Raw genomic sequence first — 13445 nt, 5'->3', positions numbered from 1 at the left:
CTTCTTAAAAATCAAACTAAACGGCTTTCCAAGGCCAAATTCCCTCAAATTCAAAAGCCAAACACTGCATACTTTGAGCTCAAGGTCAATTACTGTTATAACACTGAGAATTTTTCTAAGGAGAGGTAGCCACTTTACAGAAGCTCATGGACAACAATAAAGAAAATGAAGGTGGTTAGTGCCGTTTTACTGTGATCACAGACAATATAGTAAGAACTTCAATCTCTATTACTGCACATTTTTTAAAAATTCAATCACTTTCAATAACCAATGTCTATTTATGTCTTTTTTAAAGACATTTAAGGTCATAATATTTTTCACTTAAAATCACTAACTTTCAGGGGTTTAAAGGAACTGCGGGAACCCCGCCTCCATTTTTTCTTTTTACGAAGCACTTTGCAATGTTTGTTTAGGGCAAATTGTAAGTGGTAGGGGAAAAATAGATACAGCATGATATTGCGATATTTTGCATGGCAATAGTTTATTGACAAATGAATACATAACAATGTTGCCATTATATATATTGTTAATGGTGCAAATACAAATTAGATTTTTGATAACAAACTGGAATGATCCAAATCATTGTCTTTATTCAGTTTTCTTGATACTTTTATTTCACTAGCTATAACAGATGTAGACAAAGTTTTCCTTTGTGGACATAGTTTGCAGTGAAAAAATGTGATAAATTGTTGCAATATATGATACTGCTATACTCAGAATATTGCAAAACATTTAAAATAACAATTATAATGTATCATGACCTAAATATCGTGATAATAACGTCTTGTGGGGCTTCCAGTGATTACAGCCCCTACAAACTGTTTGTTATAATTAGTCAATATTACATTAGATAACAGATTGCTGTATCATATTCAGTCTGTTTGATGCATGACATAAGAGTTATATATTATTATAGGAAACATAATTAAACCCAAAGGACATTAAACTTCAAATTCTTAACAAATATGTTACAAACACAAATGTGTTGCTGTCAAAATAAATTTCAGCTTTTACAGAACTTATTGTATTAATGCAATCAAAACAAAAGTTTTAATTTTAACAAACTCTTTCTCAAAAACACTGATTTGGTTGCCAAATTGATGAACTTATTAGTAGCCTTTTGTTTTCCACATTGTCTAAGATTTAACTGACAATAGTGTTTGTAATTCCCAGAGGTTTTAGGACAAAAGTAAAGTGATTCGAGCATGTTTACGCAGATATTAAAACATGACGGCACCATTAAATTAAACAAAACCTGATATACAAACTCTGACAGGAATAGGGGTCACTATCGGGCACTACAACAATATCACTAAATTTAGCTTTATTTTGCCAGTAATCTGATGTAGGATGTAGGGTAACAAATTGTATGCACTTTCCTTAATCAATTAATCTGTAAAATGAACAATTGATTAATCAATGAATCATTATTTGAAAAAAAAACCTTAAAATCTTGCTTATTTCAGACATTACCATATGCATTGTATGTGTTTTAACCTCAAAGTTCACAGCAACAGATTGCGTATATTTTAACAGCATTTCATAGCCTATCGATTAATCGATTAAATTTTACGTTTGATTAAATTCTTAACCGATTAATCAATCATTTCTTTGTTATCATCCCTAGTATGATGTCATTTTATTGGGATACTAGTAACATCTGAATAAGAAATAATATCAAAGCATAGCTCTCTGCTAAACATAATACTTTAAAAATATCCTTTACAGCATTTATCAAACTCTATTTCACCTCAAATGCGTCTCATTTTAATAATTTAGCATTATTTCTGAGGTTTTTGATAACTTTATTTATCTATATAAAGCCCAAGGCCATTTTGGTTTAGATTAATTAATAATACAAGGTTATATTTAAAATGTAGCATTTCCATATATTTCTGAACTCTGGTTATAATGACTGGACTGTTTTACAATAAAAATACAAATGTGAGGAGACACAATATGGATGTGTGGATGTTACATCGCGTTAAAACTTCGCTTGTTATGAAAGCTGCTGTCTCTTCAGATAGAAAACGCATCATTGTGTCAGTAAAGCTGAGTAAACACCTGTTGTCATACTCCAGACAGGCTGACTTAAAACTTAAGGCTCTTATGTGAGAATTAAACACTAACAATGTCGAGCAGCACAATGGAAACCATCTCCGCCTGAACCGCAAACAAACCGGGCTCACGTTAACAGACGTGCTCGTTTTTAAACAGGTAACGAGTCTGAAACAAACACTTCACATTCAATTAACTATTAGCCTCCGCGAATTAATAAGTTTGCGCGGAAAAACGTTAGAAAACACGCGTTTGAGCGGCTGACCTTACCTGGGAACTCAACTTGTGGATAAACCGGTGAACACGAAAGCGTCGTCGGGTTGGCACGCAGCTATATCCCGGTTTACGTTACACATACTTCATCTTTTTCCCGGACGTTTACTCTCCGGAGAAATCACTTTTATTTGTGTGATTCGGTAATTGCGGTGAAGGTTTTTTGGGGGTGTAAAAGCAGAGAGTTTCCGCCGGTTTTAGCCGCTGTGGATGAGTCCGCGTCCTACTTCATGATAACAAACAGGAGCCCGACACACTGACACACTCAGGAGTTTAAATGAGCTAAGCTAACCGGGAGCTAACCGAGCTGCTCCCGCAGGACAGACGCAGCACGGAGGCGACATCTACCGACACACGGGCCGAAGCGAAGGGTTTCACTGCAGAAACACAGAAGAAAGTCTGTGCACATGCAAAATAATGTGATGTGATTTTTTTTAGAGTGTAAACTTTTGGCTAAAATTAGAGCAATAAATTACTCCAAAACTTCCCCCGAGACGCACCACAATAAATAATAATTACTGACTTTATTTTGGTCAACTTCTACCAGAACATATTAAAAAATAAAAGTGATTAGAGCTGATATTCAAACATGACCATTAAATTAAATCAAACCTGATTACAGCCTCTACAAATTGTGTTTGTTATAAATAGTCAATATTACATATGATAATAAATTGTTGTATAATTTGCTATTTGATGCATGATATACTGTAATACACCTTCCCCCAAAAAGTTATATACTCAGAATATTGCAAAACATTCAAAATAACAATTATATATATATATATATATATATATATATATATATATATATATATATATATATATATATATATTTATACTTTATTGTGTCAATACAGTATACAACATTCCTGCAATACCCATCCTGTTTAAATATCTTGACACAATATTTCATTTTAGTTATCTTTCACCCACCTGATATGGTCAAGTATAACCTTTCCTAACTTAAAATACATATACACAAATACCCCCAAAATAGCCAAAATAAAATCACAATTAGTATGTATCGTGACTTAAATATTGTGATAATAACGTCTTGTGGGGCTTCCAGTGATTACAGCCCCTACAAATTGTGTTTGTTATAATAAGTCAATATTACATTAGACAACAGATTGCTGTATCATATTCAGTCTGTTTGATGCATGACATAAGAGTTATATATTATTATAGGAAACATAATTAAACCCAAAGCACATTAAACTTCAAATTCTTAACAAATATGTTACAAACACAAATGTGTTGTTGTCAAAATAAATTTCAGCTTTTACAGAACTTATTGTATTAATGCAATCAAAACAAAAGTTTTAATTTTAACAAACTCTTTCTCAAAAACACTGATTTGGCTGCCAAATTGATGAACTTATTAGTAGCCTTTTGTTTTCCACATTGTCTAATAGGGGTCACTATATCACTAAATTTATCTTTATTTTGCCAGAAATCTGATGTAGGATGTAGGGTATAAATTGTAGGCACTTTCCACAACTTCTACCAGAACATAATTAAAAAAAAAAATCATTATGAATATTATTAAAATATGTAATGATTTCGTAGGCCATGTTAAATGCTCTGATTAATTTTATTTTATTTTTTGTTTTGTTTGTTTTGTAGTTTCTTGCTTTAAAAAAGCAAATAAAACACTACTACTACTTTTTTTTTTAAGGAAACTTACAGGAGCAATGTATTGTGAGCATTAACCGATAATTTATCTAATATTCATATTTTAAACTGTGGAATGCTCATCTTGTACATATGTACATTTAAAACTGTACTTTTCTGTTTTTATCTGTTTTTATTTTCTTATTTTATTTTTTTTATATATATCCTCTATTTAACCAGGTAAAAGACATACTGGGATTTAAAATCTCTTTTTTCCCAAGAGTGACCTGGCTGAATGTAAAAAATATTTAAACTGTACAATACTCTCAATTCTTATCTAATATGCTGTTGTATTTATATTAAGCACACTTGTGATATGATGCAAATATTTGTAGGCCTGCATACTGCATATATTTATATTTCTTATACACCAAATATCTTTCTTATATTTTAATTTATTTGTGTACATTGTTTTATATATTGCAGCATAATGCTATTTTTGTCTTGTTTTTTTAAACCACTATTTTTTTTCCTCCTGATTTGTCTATACCTATACAGTATAGGAACAACTGTAACATCTCCCAATTTCCCCCTCAGGATCAATAAGGTATTCTGCAAATAAAAATGGTAAAGATACACATTTGACGACTATGTACTTATATAAGCTAAATATTAAAGGTAAAGACAGGCTGGCTAGCACCAGTTAGCTTATTTTCGTGTCAGTCCTGTTTGTTGTTGTTTGTTTCTGTGCTGTTTGTTGTTGTTTGTTTCTGTGCTGTTTGTTGTTGTTTGTTTTTGTCTGATACAAACGTCACAGTGATGCACAAACAAAGAACTGTCTTAACTTTAAACTGTTAAACTTATAAACGTATTTTAACCCGCGAGATGAGACTTTAAAATAACTTTTTTGGCGTGTGACACAAAGCTAACCGCAGCACCACGCATTTAGCGTACGTTTCCATAGCAACCCGTAGGGCTGTACGGGGTACGCAACAGGGTCAAAGTTAAGCGAATCGCGGAAGTGGTTGGATACAGAAACGTCACCAGAAACTTAAGTTTCCAAGCAGCGAAAAATTGACATAAAACGCAGTAATTGGCCATCAGAGCATGGTAAATAACTTATTTAAAGTGTATTAACGAACTGTTTCAAGTATGTTTAAGAACTTGGGAACCTGGTTTGGACTAGAAAACGGAAACGGTCCCGTTAAACAAGAAGGGGAGTCTAATGTTGATGTTGAAGAAAACGAGACTCAGGACGTAAACAAAGCCACAGCTGAGCAAAGTGATCAAAACAGAGATATTAAAGAAGATCAGCCGCCTCAAATTCTGCAGAAAGCCAAAGGATTCAGTGGTAAGTTTGATAAAGTTAATAAAGAAGTAAACTTTGTAGTCCTGGGTCAGTCCTGTTATGTAGCAACATTTTTGTTTCCGTGAATTAGCCTACTTCCAAACATTTTCTCTAAATATGCCACAAATTTATAACAAATCGCTTAAATTTTAGTCCGCAGAAAGGTTTTCACGCAAACACAAATTATTGCACATTTATTGATTTTTTAAAAAAAAACTTTTCGTTCATCTTTTATTAGAATTGTGAGCCATAAAATTAATTTTAGAAATAAAAATAAATGATTTAATTATTTTATAGGTCATGTTAAACTCTCTGTTTAGTTTTATTTTAATTTTTGGTTTTATGTATTATGAAACTTAAAGGAGCAATGTATTGTGTGCATTAACTTTCAGTCATGTTTTTGTTAATCTGTTTGTCACACTTTAAATGTTACACCCTGTTAGGATAAATATTTAAGGTTAGTTCAAATAAATAAATAAATAAATAAACTGATACAGTCACAACAGTTTCTATTCATGTGTAAAAGGTTGGGAAGATAAATCTGGTTCACTCACAGATTTTGTTGTTGTTTTTTTTACAGTTTAACATGTTACAATTCTCATAAAATGCAAAATAAATCAATTAAAAAAAACCCCACTTTTTTTAAATTGTATAAGATAGAAGGCCAAATAGGCATATTATATAATGTTGCTGCATAACAGGAAGGACCAAACTTTGCAGTATCAGTAGTTGTAATATCAGACTTTTTGAAGGTTTTGAAGTCATGTTGCTGTCGTATTAGGATCCGATCAACCACAGTAAGAATTTTAATACTTTTTGCAGGTTACATTTATAATTTTGCCAGCAGTGCTTCAAAGAAACTGTCCGAGTCCGTTGTCGAAACGGCACAAACCCTAAAGAAAAGTGTGGAGGACGGGAAGATCAATGGAATTATTGATAAGGTAAATAAACTTTGCTGTCCGTCTCAATTTAAATGTGTTCACCTCCTTCTTTGTTCTAAAGAACGATGCGTTTTCTTCCTTTAGACTATTTTGGGTGAATTCCAGAAAGAACAAGAAAGGTTTGTTCAGGAGAAAAGGGCAAAAACATCCGGTAAGTACTGAATAATGTATTTATTTATCATATGTAGGTACATGTGCGGTGACTACAGGCCAGTTTCTCTGTCTGTAGGTGCTGCTGTGCCACCGTGGGTCGGTTACAATGAAGAGGAAACCATCCAGCAGCAGATTTTAGCTCTCTCAGCTGTGAGCATCACTCCTTTACAAAATGTTTCTTTTGTTACAGAAAAATAATTCAATTGTCACTTCAGTTTTTTTTGGGTTTTTTTGCCTCGTTTGTCAACAGGACAAAAGAAATTTTCTGCGAGATCCTCCCGCTGGGGTGCAATTTCACTTTGACTTTGAGCAAATGTATCCTGTCGCCATGGTGATGTTAGAAGAAGACGAGCTCCTTCAGAAGATGCGCTTCCATCTGGTCCCCAAACAGTCAGTGTTTGACACTCTGATGATACTTATTAATGTGCTTTCATCATGTTCAGCTGGTTTTTTATTAAAAACAGAAATTTTATATTACAGCACAGCGGTGACTGCCCGTTACTCTGTCGTTTATTTTAGGGTGAAAGAGGAAGCCTTCTGGAAGAATTACTTTTACAGAGTGTCCTTGATTAAACAGTCAGCTCAGCTCACAGCTTTGGCAGCACAGCAGGCTGCTGAGCGGAGAGACGTGGAGAGAGCTGGCACCACTCCTGACACTGTTCATCAAAAGGGTATCATCCACTTTGTCACGTAGCGCCTGGTTTTAATCTTAAAGCGGAATAATGGCCATTTTCAAAATTCATACATTAACCTGCTTATGGTCTACGACAGTCCAAAAACATTAGTAAACATGAAAAACTCTTTCAAATCCAAAAGCTATAGAGCTAAAACTCAAATTTGTCATGTCATAGAGTATAAAGTCTGCAGCTACTCCAAAGACGATGAACGGTGAAATATGTTTTAGATAAGAGGAGGACGTTCTGAGTATATGGGAACATTTTCTGTTTCAGAACTGAGAAAACTACAACAGAATAAAGATCATTTACGTATGAAATAGAAAAACATTTTGTGGGTCGACAAACTCAGTTTCCCATTCTTCATCTGTGGAGCAGCTCCAGACCTTATCCTCCATTCACACTACGAGCGACACTTCAGCAGCCTACAAGTCATTTTCAGCAGAAGCTGGTGACACGAAGCCAGACTGATGCCCACACTTGTCACTAGGCCGGTTTCCATTTCAGATTTGTGCAAAAATTAAGCAATATTTTCTGATGTTCTGCGACTTCTCCTCGTGTGATAACACTCAAAGAAGCATGATGGATGTTCAGAACATCAGCAGGTTTGTTTCTATTGCAGCCACCGCACTAGCCGGTATTATGGGAGCGATAATGGAAAGGCGTGGGAGCGGCCACGTACGAGGGATTTCTGGGAGCTGATAGTCGATTTCACAGAGGAGTTTTTGATTCTAAGCTTCCGGATGATCTACTCAAGTTTTGAAGAGTCATGCGATGCAAGAACACCTTTTGTAGCGCCTGCTGGATCATGTCCGAGGAAACTGACTGTCTTTGTTGTACATCATGTGATCTATAAAAGCCAAATAAGGGTTTCCTTTGCAGTTTTGCGAAATATGGCTTTTTCGAATTGCCTGAAATACCACTTCATGTGAGCGTAAAAACATTTTTGCGATAAATGGGAGTTTTTTGTAATTTTTCCATTAGGCGTGTTTTAAATTCTCAATTTGAGGGTTAATGGACACCGGTATATATGCTGACAGGCGTGAGCTTTTTTTAAGTTCTCCAGTGACGCCTCAACCAATCACAAGTTTCTGTTTTTAGCCGTGGTACTGTGTTACTGAGTTTAGTTAGCTGATGCCATGTGGAGGTGAAATGTGATGTTAAAATGGAGCTCAGACACTGAAGGAAAGCATAAATATTTGACCAAATTCAAACTTCAGAAGTTAAATAGCAGACACACACACACAAGCTCACGATGAAGGAACTAACTTTAATGAGCGTTTGAGCCACTTTTCAATGGCAACTGTGAACTCTGAACAACATGAGACAACATCTGGTTTTTGGCTTCGACAGAGAGTAGCTCATGTTCACTAATATTTACTGATACTGTCCTAGGCCAAGCAAATAACACGAATCATTAATGTAGGTGTTCCCCTTCAAATTCAAAACCTTTTATTTTTTGCAGATGTAGTAAAACGGAAAACTCTGCCTGCCGCCTGCAGCAGCAAACCAAAGTCGAGGGAGGTACGCCGCCTGTTTTCAAAGCTTAAGAAAACGAGTTTAAAGCCGTGATTGAACTAAGATGAGCGCAGTTTCAGTGTGACCTCCTTCTGTTCCTGTTATGAAAGGAAGAAGAGGAGATCTCCACCAGCTCGCCGGTGCCTGAATTCGTGAGCGACGCTTTTGACTCGTGCAAGATAAACGAGGACGACCTGCGCAAAGAAATGGAACAGCTGGTTCTGGACAAGAGGGAGCGTCCAAGCACACAGCAGGGTGAGTTTTTTTCCTTTTATCTGGGTTTTCATTTTGTTTATCGGAGTTCAGAGAGTGACTCAACATTGTGTTTTTCAGAGGAGACTCCCGACTGGGAGAGAGAGCTGCAGGAGGAGCTGCAGGAGTACGACGTCTTGGCCGATAATGAGAACCGTGATGACAACTGGGACAGGGAGATTGAAGAGATGCTAAAAGAGGACAGTTAGAGCACTTAGGCAAACTTCTCCAGCCCTAACTGCGTGAAGGACACCTTTAAGGTCAGAAACAGCTCATGATTACAGATTTAATGCTCCCAGAGGTGCGATTCATCGCAAGGTGGGCCTCTGAGAAATCTCAAGACACAGAAATACCTTCAAACATCATTTCAGTGTACCATTCCTGTGGCCTTAAATAAATAAATATTTAGTGTTGTCTCCCACAGTTTAAAGAGGAGATATTGTCCCACATCTCAAGTTCAAAATGTGATACTCAGTTACGACTCCACAGAGCTTTTGATGAACTTTTGAAGAGCGCTGGCTTATAGTGAATGCATAAGTACTCAGCAATATCTCGAGCACAGCAATATCTACCTAAAGTTTGCCCTCGGTAGTTAACATTAGCCACCATGAGCTACTAAAGCTGGACTGTAGCAGTAAAACCAGTGAGAGTATCAAAATGAGCCAGAGTGTGTTTCATGTCTGTAAAACTGTCCATTTGTAAAATGAATTCAGCTGTTCATTAATAAGAGGAAGAATAGAGTTCCAGAAGTTAACATCGCACCGCTTCCTTCGTTAAAAAGCCGATGGGATTTTTCCATCTGATTTTGGCATAAATAAGCTTTGTGGCTGACAAAAGTTTATGATACTTACACGTTTTGCTCAGCAAGATCATTTTCACAAATCAACACCACTTCTATGATTTTTTTAAGCCTAAATACAGTCACCAGAAGCTTAATGTAAATGAACTATATCACAGTCACGTGACCTGGAGCATCCCCACAGGTTTGGCGTGATGACGTTGCCTTTTTTGAGACACATAAAAGCTTCAAAGTTCACAAGTGGACTATTTACTGGCGGATTTTATGATGCATAAAATGTGAGAATCTCCTAAGCCACAGACCTTAATCAGGCTTAAAAAATCAATTGACTTTGAGGACTCAATTTTGCGACACTGTCCTTTGTCAAAGATGCTTTTTAACATTTCTAAAACTGTTAAAATACGGATAAAGTCAGGTGATATTTCCTTTTAGTACTAGAGGATTTCATGTGAGCAGTAAAGGGTGATTTTTATTCTATGACTGAGCCAACTCTTTTTTTGTAAATGAAATGATTCTGTGACGGTTCCTAATATGCCTGTTTGAAATACCTTCAAGTCTGTTAACAGTGCATTATGATGTTAACTGTTATACACAGTCATACCGTAAAGAACTGTGTATTCTCTCAAAATAACGAAGTAGGTGACTGAACGTGTTTATTATTTGTTATCAGATGCATTGTCCCCTGAGGCACACATTTACTGTCGATGCTGATATGTTCTTTGGTGAGATATGTCAGTCTACACTTTGTGTTTACAACAGAAGTTATTCAACCAAAAAAAACAAACATTGTTTTTTTATGTCTGTATTTACTGTATATGCAAACCTCAGTGACGTGTTACATTTTCATTAAACCTCATCATTTGTTACGACTTAAAATGTGTTGACTTTTTCTTACATGTGATCCTGCTATGTTTGCACACAGGTTGTTTTCTGCATTAGAAATATAAAACCAGTGCATATCTTTTCAAAACTCTGCCTCTAAAGCAAGTTAAGCTTATTGTCTCACATCTTGTTCAATGTGTAGAAAAAGTTTGAGCCACATTTACTTTTTTACTCAGAATAACTGAACAGTTCACTCCTTTTAGGCAGCGAGTGACGAGTGGAGGCTGAATCAAAGGAAACGAGCTGTTTGTGACGGTACAGCTGGAGAATTGTATCTTTATTGCTGAACTTGACAGGAAAACACGACCTTCCTCCTTTTATCACTCCCAGACACTCTTGACATTAAACTACACACAATGTATCCTCTGCAAGTAAACACAAGTCCAGTAATGTAATACACTCATGCTGCAACTACTGTACTCACCAACACACAGCAGAGAAGCCACAGATTCAACCAGTCACACTGAGGAGAGTAAACACAATAAATTATACATGATTTTTTTTTTAGTTATATAAAAGTGATAAGAGGAAGGTTTTTCAATATTTCAACATGTCTGTGATATATAGAGAAGTTGCAAAATGCAAACATAAAAAGAAAAAGTGAGACGTTAAAAAAAAACAAAAACCTTTTTTAATACAGTTTTGGTTTAAATACCAGCTTTTTAAAATGTACATGCTGTATAACATGAACATAAAATACAGAAAGAATGCAATTTTATATGATATTTGTACAGTCCTGTGTCCAAGGCATTTTATGTGTCTGGGTTTTTCTTTTATTTTTAGTTTTGGCCCATAAAAAAGAGGAAAAAACACATTATATTGTCAATGGTTAATGACACTATTGCTATAATATGCACGGTCGCTTTAGCAGTTATTTCTTTAAGTCACAGTAGTAAATGGGTAGTTTACATGCTGTACAATATGACACGTGACTGTCAGACACCAAAATTCTTTGTTTTTTATATTAAACTTATACTGGTGTGGGGTAGACAGTGAAACGGCTGTAGAACAGCAGACTACGTTGCCAAAAAGCCAAATAGTCTCGACTTTAAATGGTCACACTGGTCAGAGGTCTGTTTGATTAGCACACGTTTGTTACTAAATATCAACACTGTTTAGTACAGAGTGCAAACAAAGAGGGAAACAGTGATTTATGATATGCTCCCTTTTCATCCAACTCTAAAAATGTCTCTCATCTCCTGCATTTTTAAATTAAATCACACTCCACACTCCATAATGCATGTCTGTGATGCATATAATGTGTTAAGTTAAAGCTGCATTTATCAATATTTTATCAGGTGAATTCATGTAATGTGAAAATGGGGGGCTTGGAGTGAGGAGCCTGCAGAGATCCCAATACTTTTAATAGATTTTTAACTCCTAGTTTTGGTTTAACCTTTTGAAACCTGAGCAAACTGGCTTGATTTCTTTAAAAAAAACATAGGAAAACGTGTTCCAAAAGTCAGCAAGAAATTTGTAAATAAAAAAAAAAGTACAAGTGAATTAAACAAAAAAAGGCAGACAAGACTTGGAAAAAAGTGCTTTAAAATTCTATAAAAATTCTACAATTTTGAATTGAATAGTTAGGTGGTTAGGCAAAAACAAATAGAAAAAGCTATGTTTCAAATTTTCAAAAAATACCTGATATTATCTGGGTAAGATGAGCGTCATTTTTTAAAAGTTATTTTATCTTATTTTATATATTATCTTATTTTATTTTTCGTAATCATTCATCTTTTCATCTTACTTATTTCTGTATAATTTATTTTTTTTATTTAATTTTATTTCTTTTTTAATTACACTACTTTTTTAAAAATCTGTTTTAAATGACACAACTTTGACATCACAGGTCATTCAAAGGGGAGGATTAGACAGAAGGTTTACTTTCTTTCTGTAGTATCAATGCCCACAAAATTTGTAAAACAAAGAGGCACATATGGATAAATGATGTATTAATATACTCTGCACAAAAAAAATTAAAATTTGATCACAAAAAAATAAAATATACCTGTCTACGTGTGGGTTAAGCATCATTGTATGGTTCAGTGAGCTAAAGGACAGGAAATAGTGCCAGTCCAGCAACGCGATCCCCATGAGATGATCATGCTCTGATGGATGTTCAAGTAGGTAATTTATCCATCAATGTTTTCCATAACAGCTTTATGAGGTGACACTTTTTTAGGACTGTGTATTCCTCAGCTGTCTTTGGAGTTCATTTGCCCAATTGTGGACAAAAAAACGATTAATGCAGCTTTAACTAATCACCGTGTCTTAATTTTTAGCCCTGACAGCACTGATTAGATATTTTCCATCATCGATAGTTTCATCGCCGATTCAGTGAGATGTTTTCATCACATTTTTTTTAAAAGCACAGTAGTAAACACAAAGAGAAAACAGTGAATTTAGGTCTTGCACACATGATTAAATAAACTCAGTGTATTTACCTGCTACATTGCATCGGCATGCAAATTATAATAAATAAAATTGTGTTTCTTTATTTTAAAATGAATTGACATCCGTAAGCAATTAAGGCATTCAACATTAAAAGGTAACTTCCGTATTTTCCAACCTGGACCCTACTTTCCCATGTTTTTGCATCTAAACAACTAATGTGAACCACAATTTTTGAATTGGGTCAAAATTGAGAGGACTGCCGTCAGCTGTGAAACAGGCTGCAAAGTAACCACTCTGGGTGTGTTTGTAAATCCTCTTTAAGTGCTTTTTTTTGCATGAAACGTTAAACTTTTGTTGCTGTTTGGCCTTTCATTCACACAAGAACAGTATTTTGTGGGCCTGAAAATGCAAACTTTTGAAATCGGCTTCCAGACCAACTGCAAAAATTGTTGATCCTGTTAGTAACCTCGACAAAAAACATGGGTAGAGGATCCAAGTTGAAAAATATCAAACTTACCCTCTAAGTGGTATCCTAG

At 35.1% G+C, this 13445-nt stretch overlaps 2 protein-coding genes across 4 annotated transcripts in view; one reads left to right on the top strand and one right to left on the bottom strand.

Annotated features, from left to right (window-relative positions):
• The window catches only part of shroom2a (shroom family member 2a), a 46284-nt gene extending 43644 nt beyond the window's left edge, over nt 1-2640 (bottom strand). For 2 of the 3 annotated variants that reach the window (XM_088078025.1, XM_088078026.1), the window contains exon 1: nt 2329-2640. The gene's annotated coding sequence lies outside the window, so the exon portion shown is untranslated. The remainder of the gene's footprint in view (nt 1-2328) is intronic. The other variant, XM_042483646.2, reaches the window with a different exon arrangement.
• A 2305-nt stretch (nt 2641-4945) lies between these two features.
• LOC121941253 (synapse-associated protein 1-like) lies at nt 4946-10502 on the top strand. The gene is made up of 9 exons (XM_042484010.2): nt 4946-5299; nt 6119-6237; nt 6322-6388; nt 6467-6540; nt 6641-6780; nt 6910-7061; nt 8530-8588; nt 8693-8837; nt 8916-10502. The coding sequence occupies exons 1-9, from the start codon at nt 5101-5103 to the stop codon at nt 9041-9043; spliced, it is 1083 nt and encodes a 360-aa protein (XP_042339944.2). The 5' UTR covers nt 4946-5100; the 3' UTR covers nt 9044-10502.
• Nucleotides 10503-13445: the final 2943 nt, after the last annotated feature.

This window comes from Plectropomus leopardus, chromosome 5 (genome assembly GCF_026936395.1).
Source record: "Plectropomus leopardus strain MGB_pleo_1.0 chromosome 5, ASM2693639v1, whole genome shotgun sequence".
NCBI lineage: Eukaryota > Metazoa > Chordata > Actinopteri > Perciformes > Serranidae > Plectropomus > Plectropomus leopardus.
Note: the sequence above shows the minus strand (reverse complement) of the source record. Positions and strands in the feature narration are given on the sequence as shown.

Bases quoted from the DNA above. Each gene is read 5' to 3' on its own strand.
- LOC121941253 (XM_042484010.2), top strand. From the start codon at position 5,101: ATGTTTAAGAACTTGGGAACCTGGTTTGGACTAGAAAACGGAAACGGT. The intron at 6,541-6,640 runs GTGAGCATCACT...GTTTGTCAACAG, and splicing joins AGATTTTAGCTCTCTCAGCT to GACAAAAGAAATTTTCTGCG. The intron at 8,589-8,692 runs GTACGCCGCCTG...CTGTTATGAAAG, and splicing joins GCAAACCAAAGTCGAGGGAG to GAAGAAGAGGAGATCTCCAC.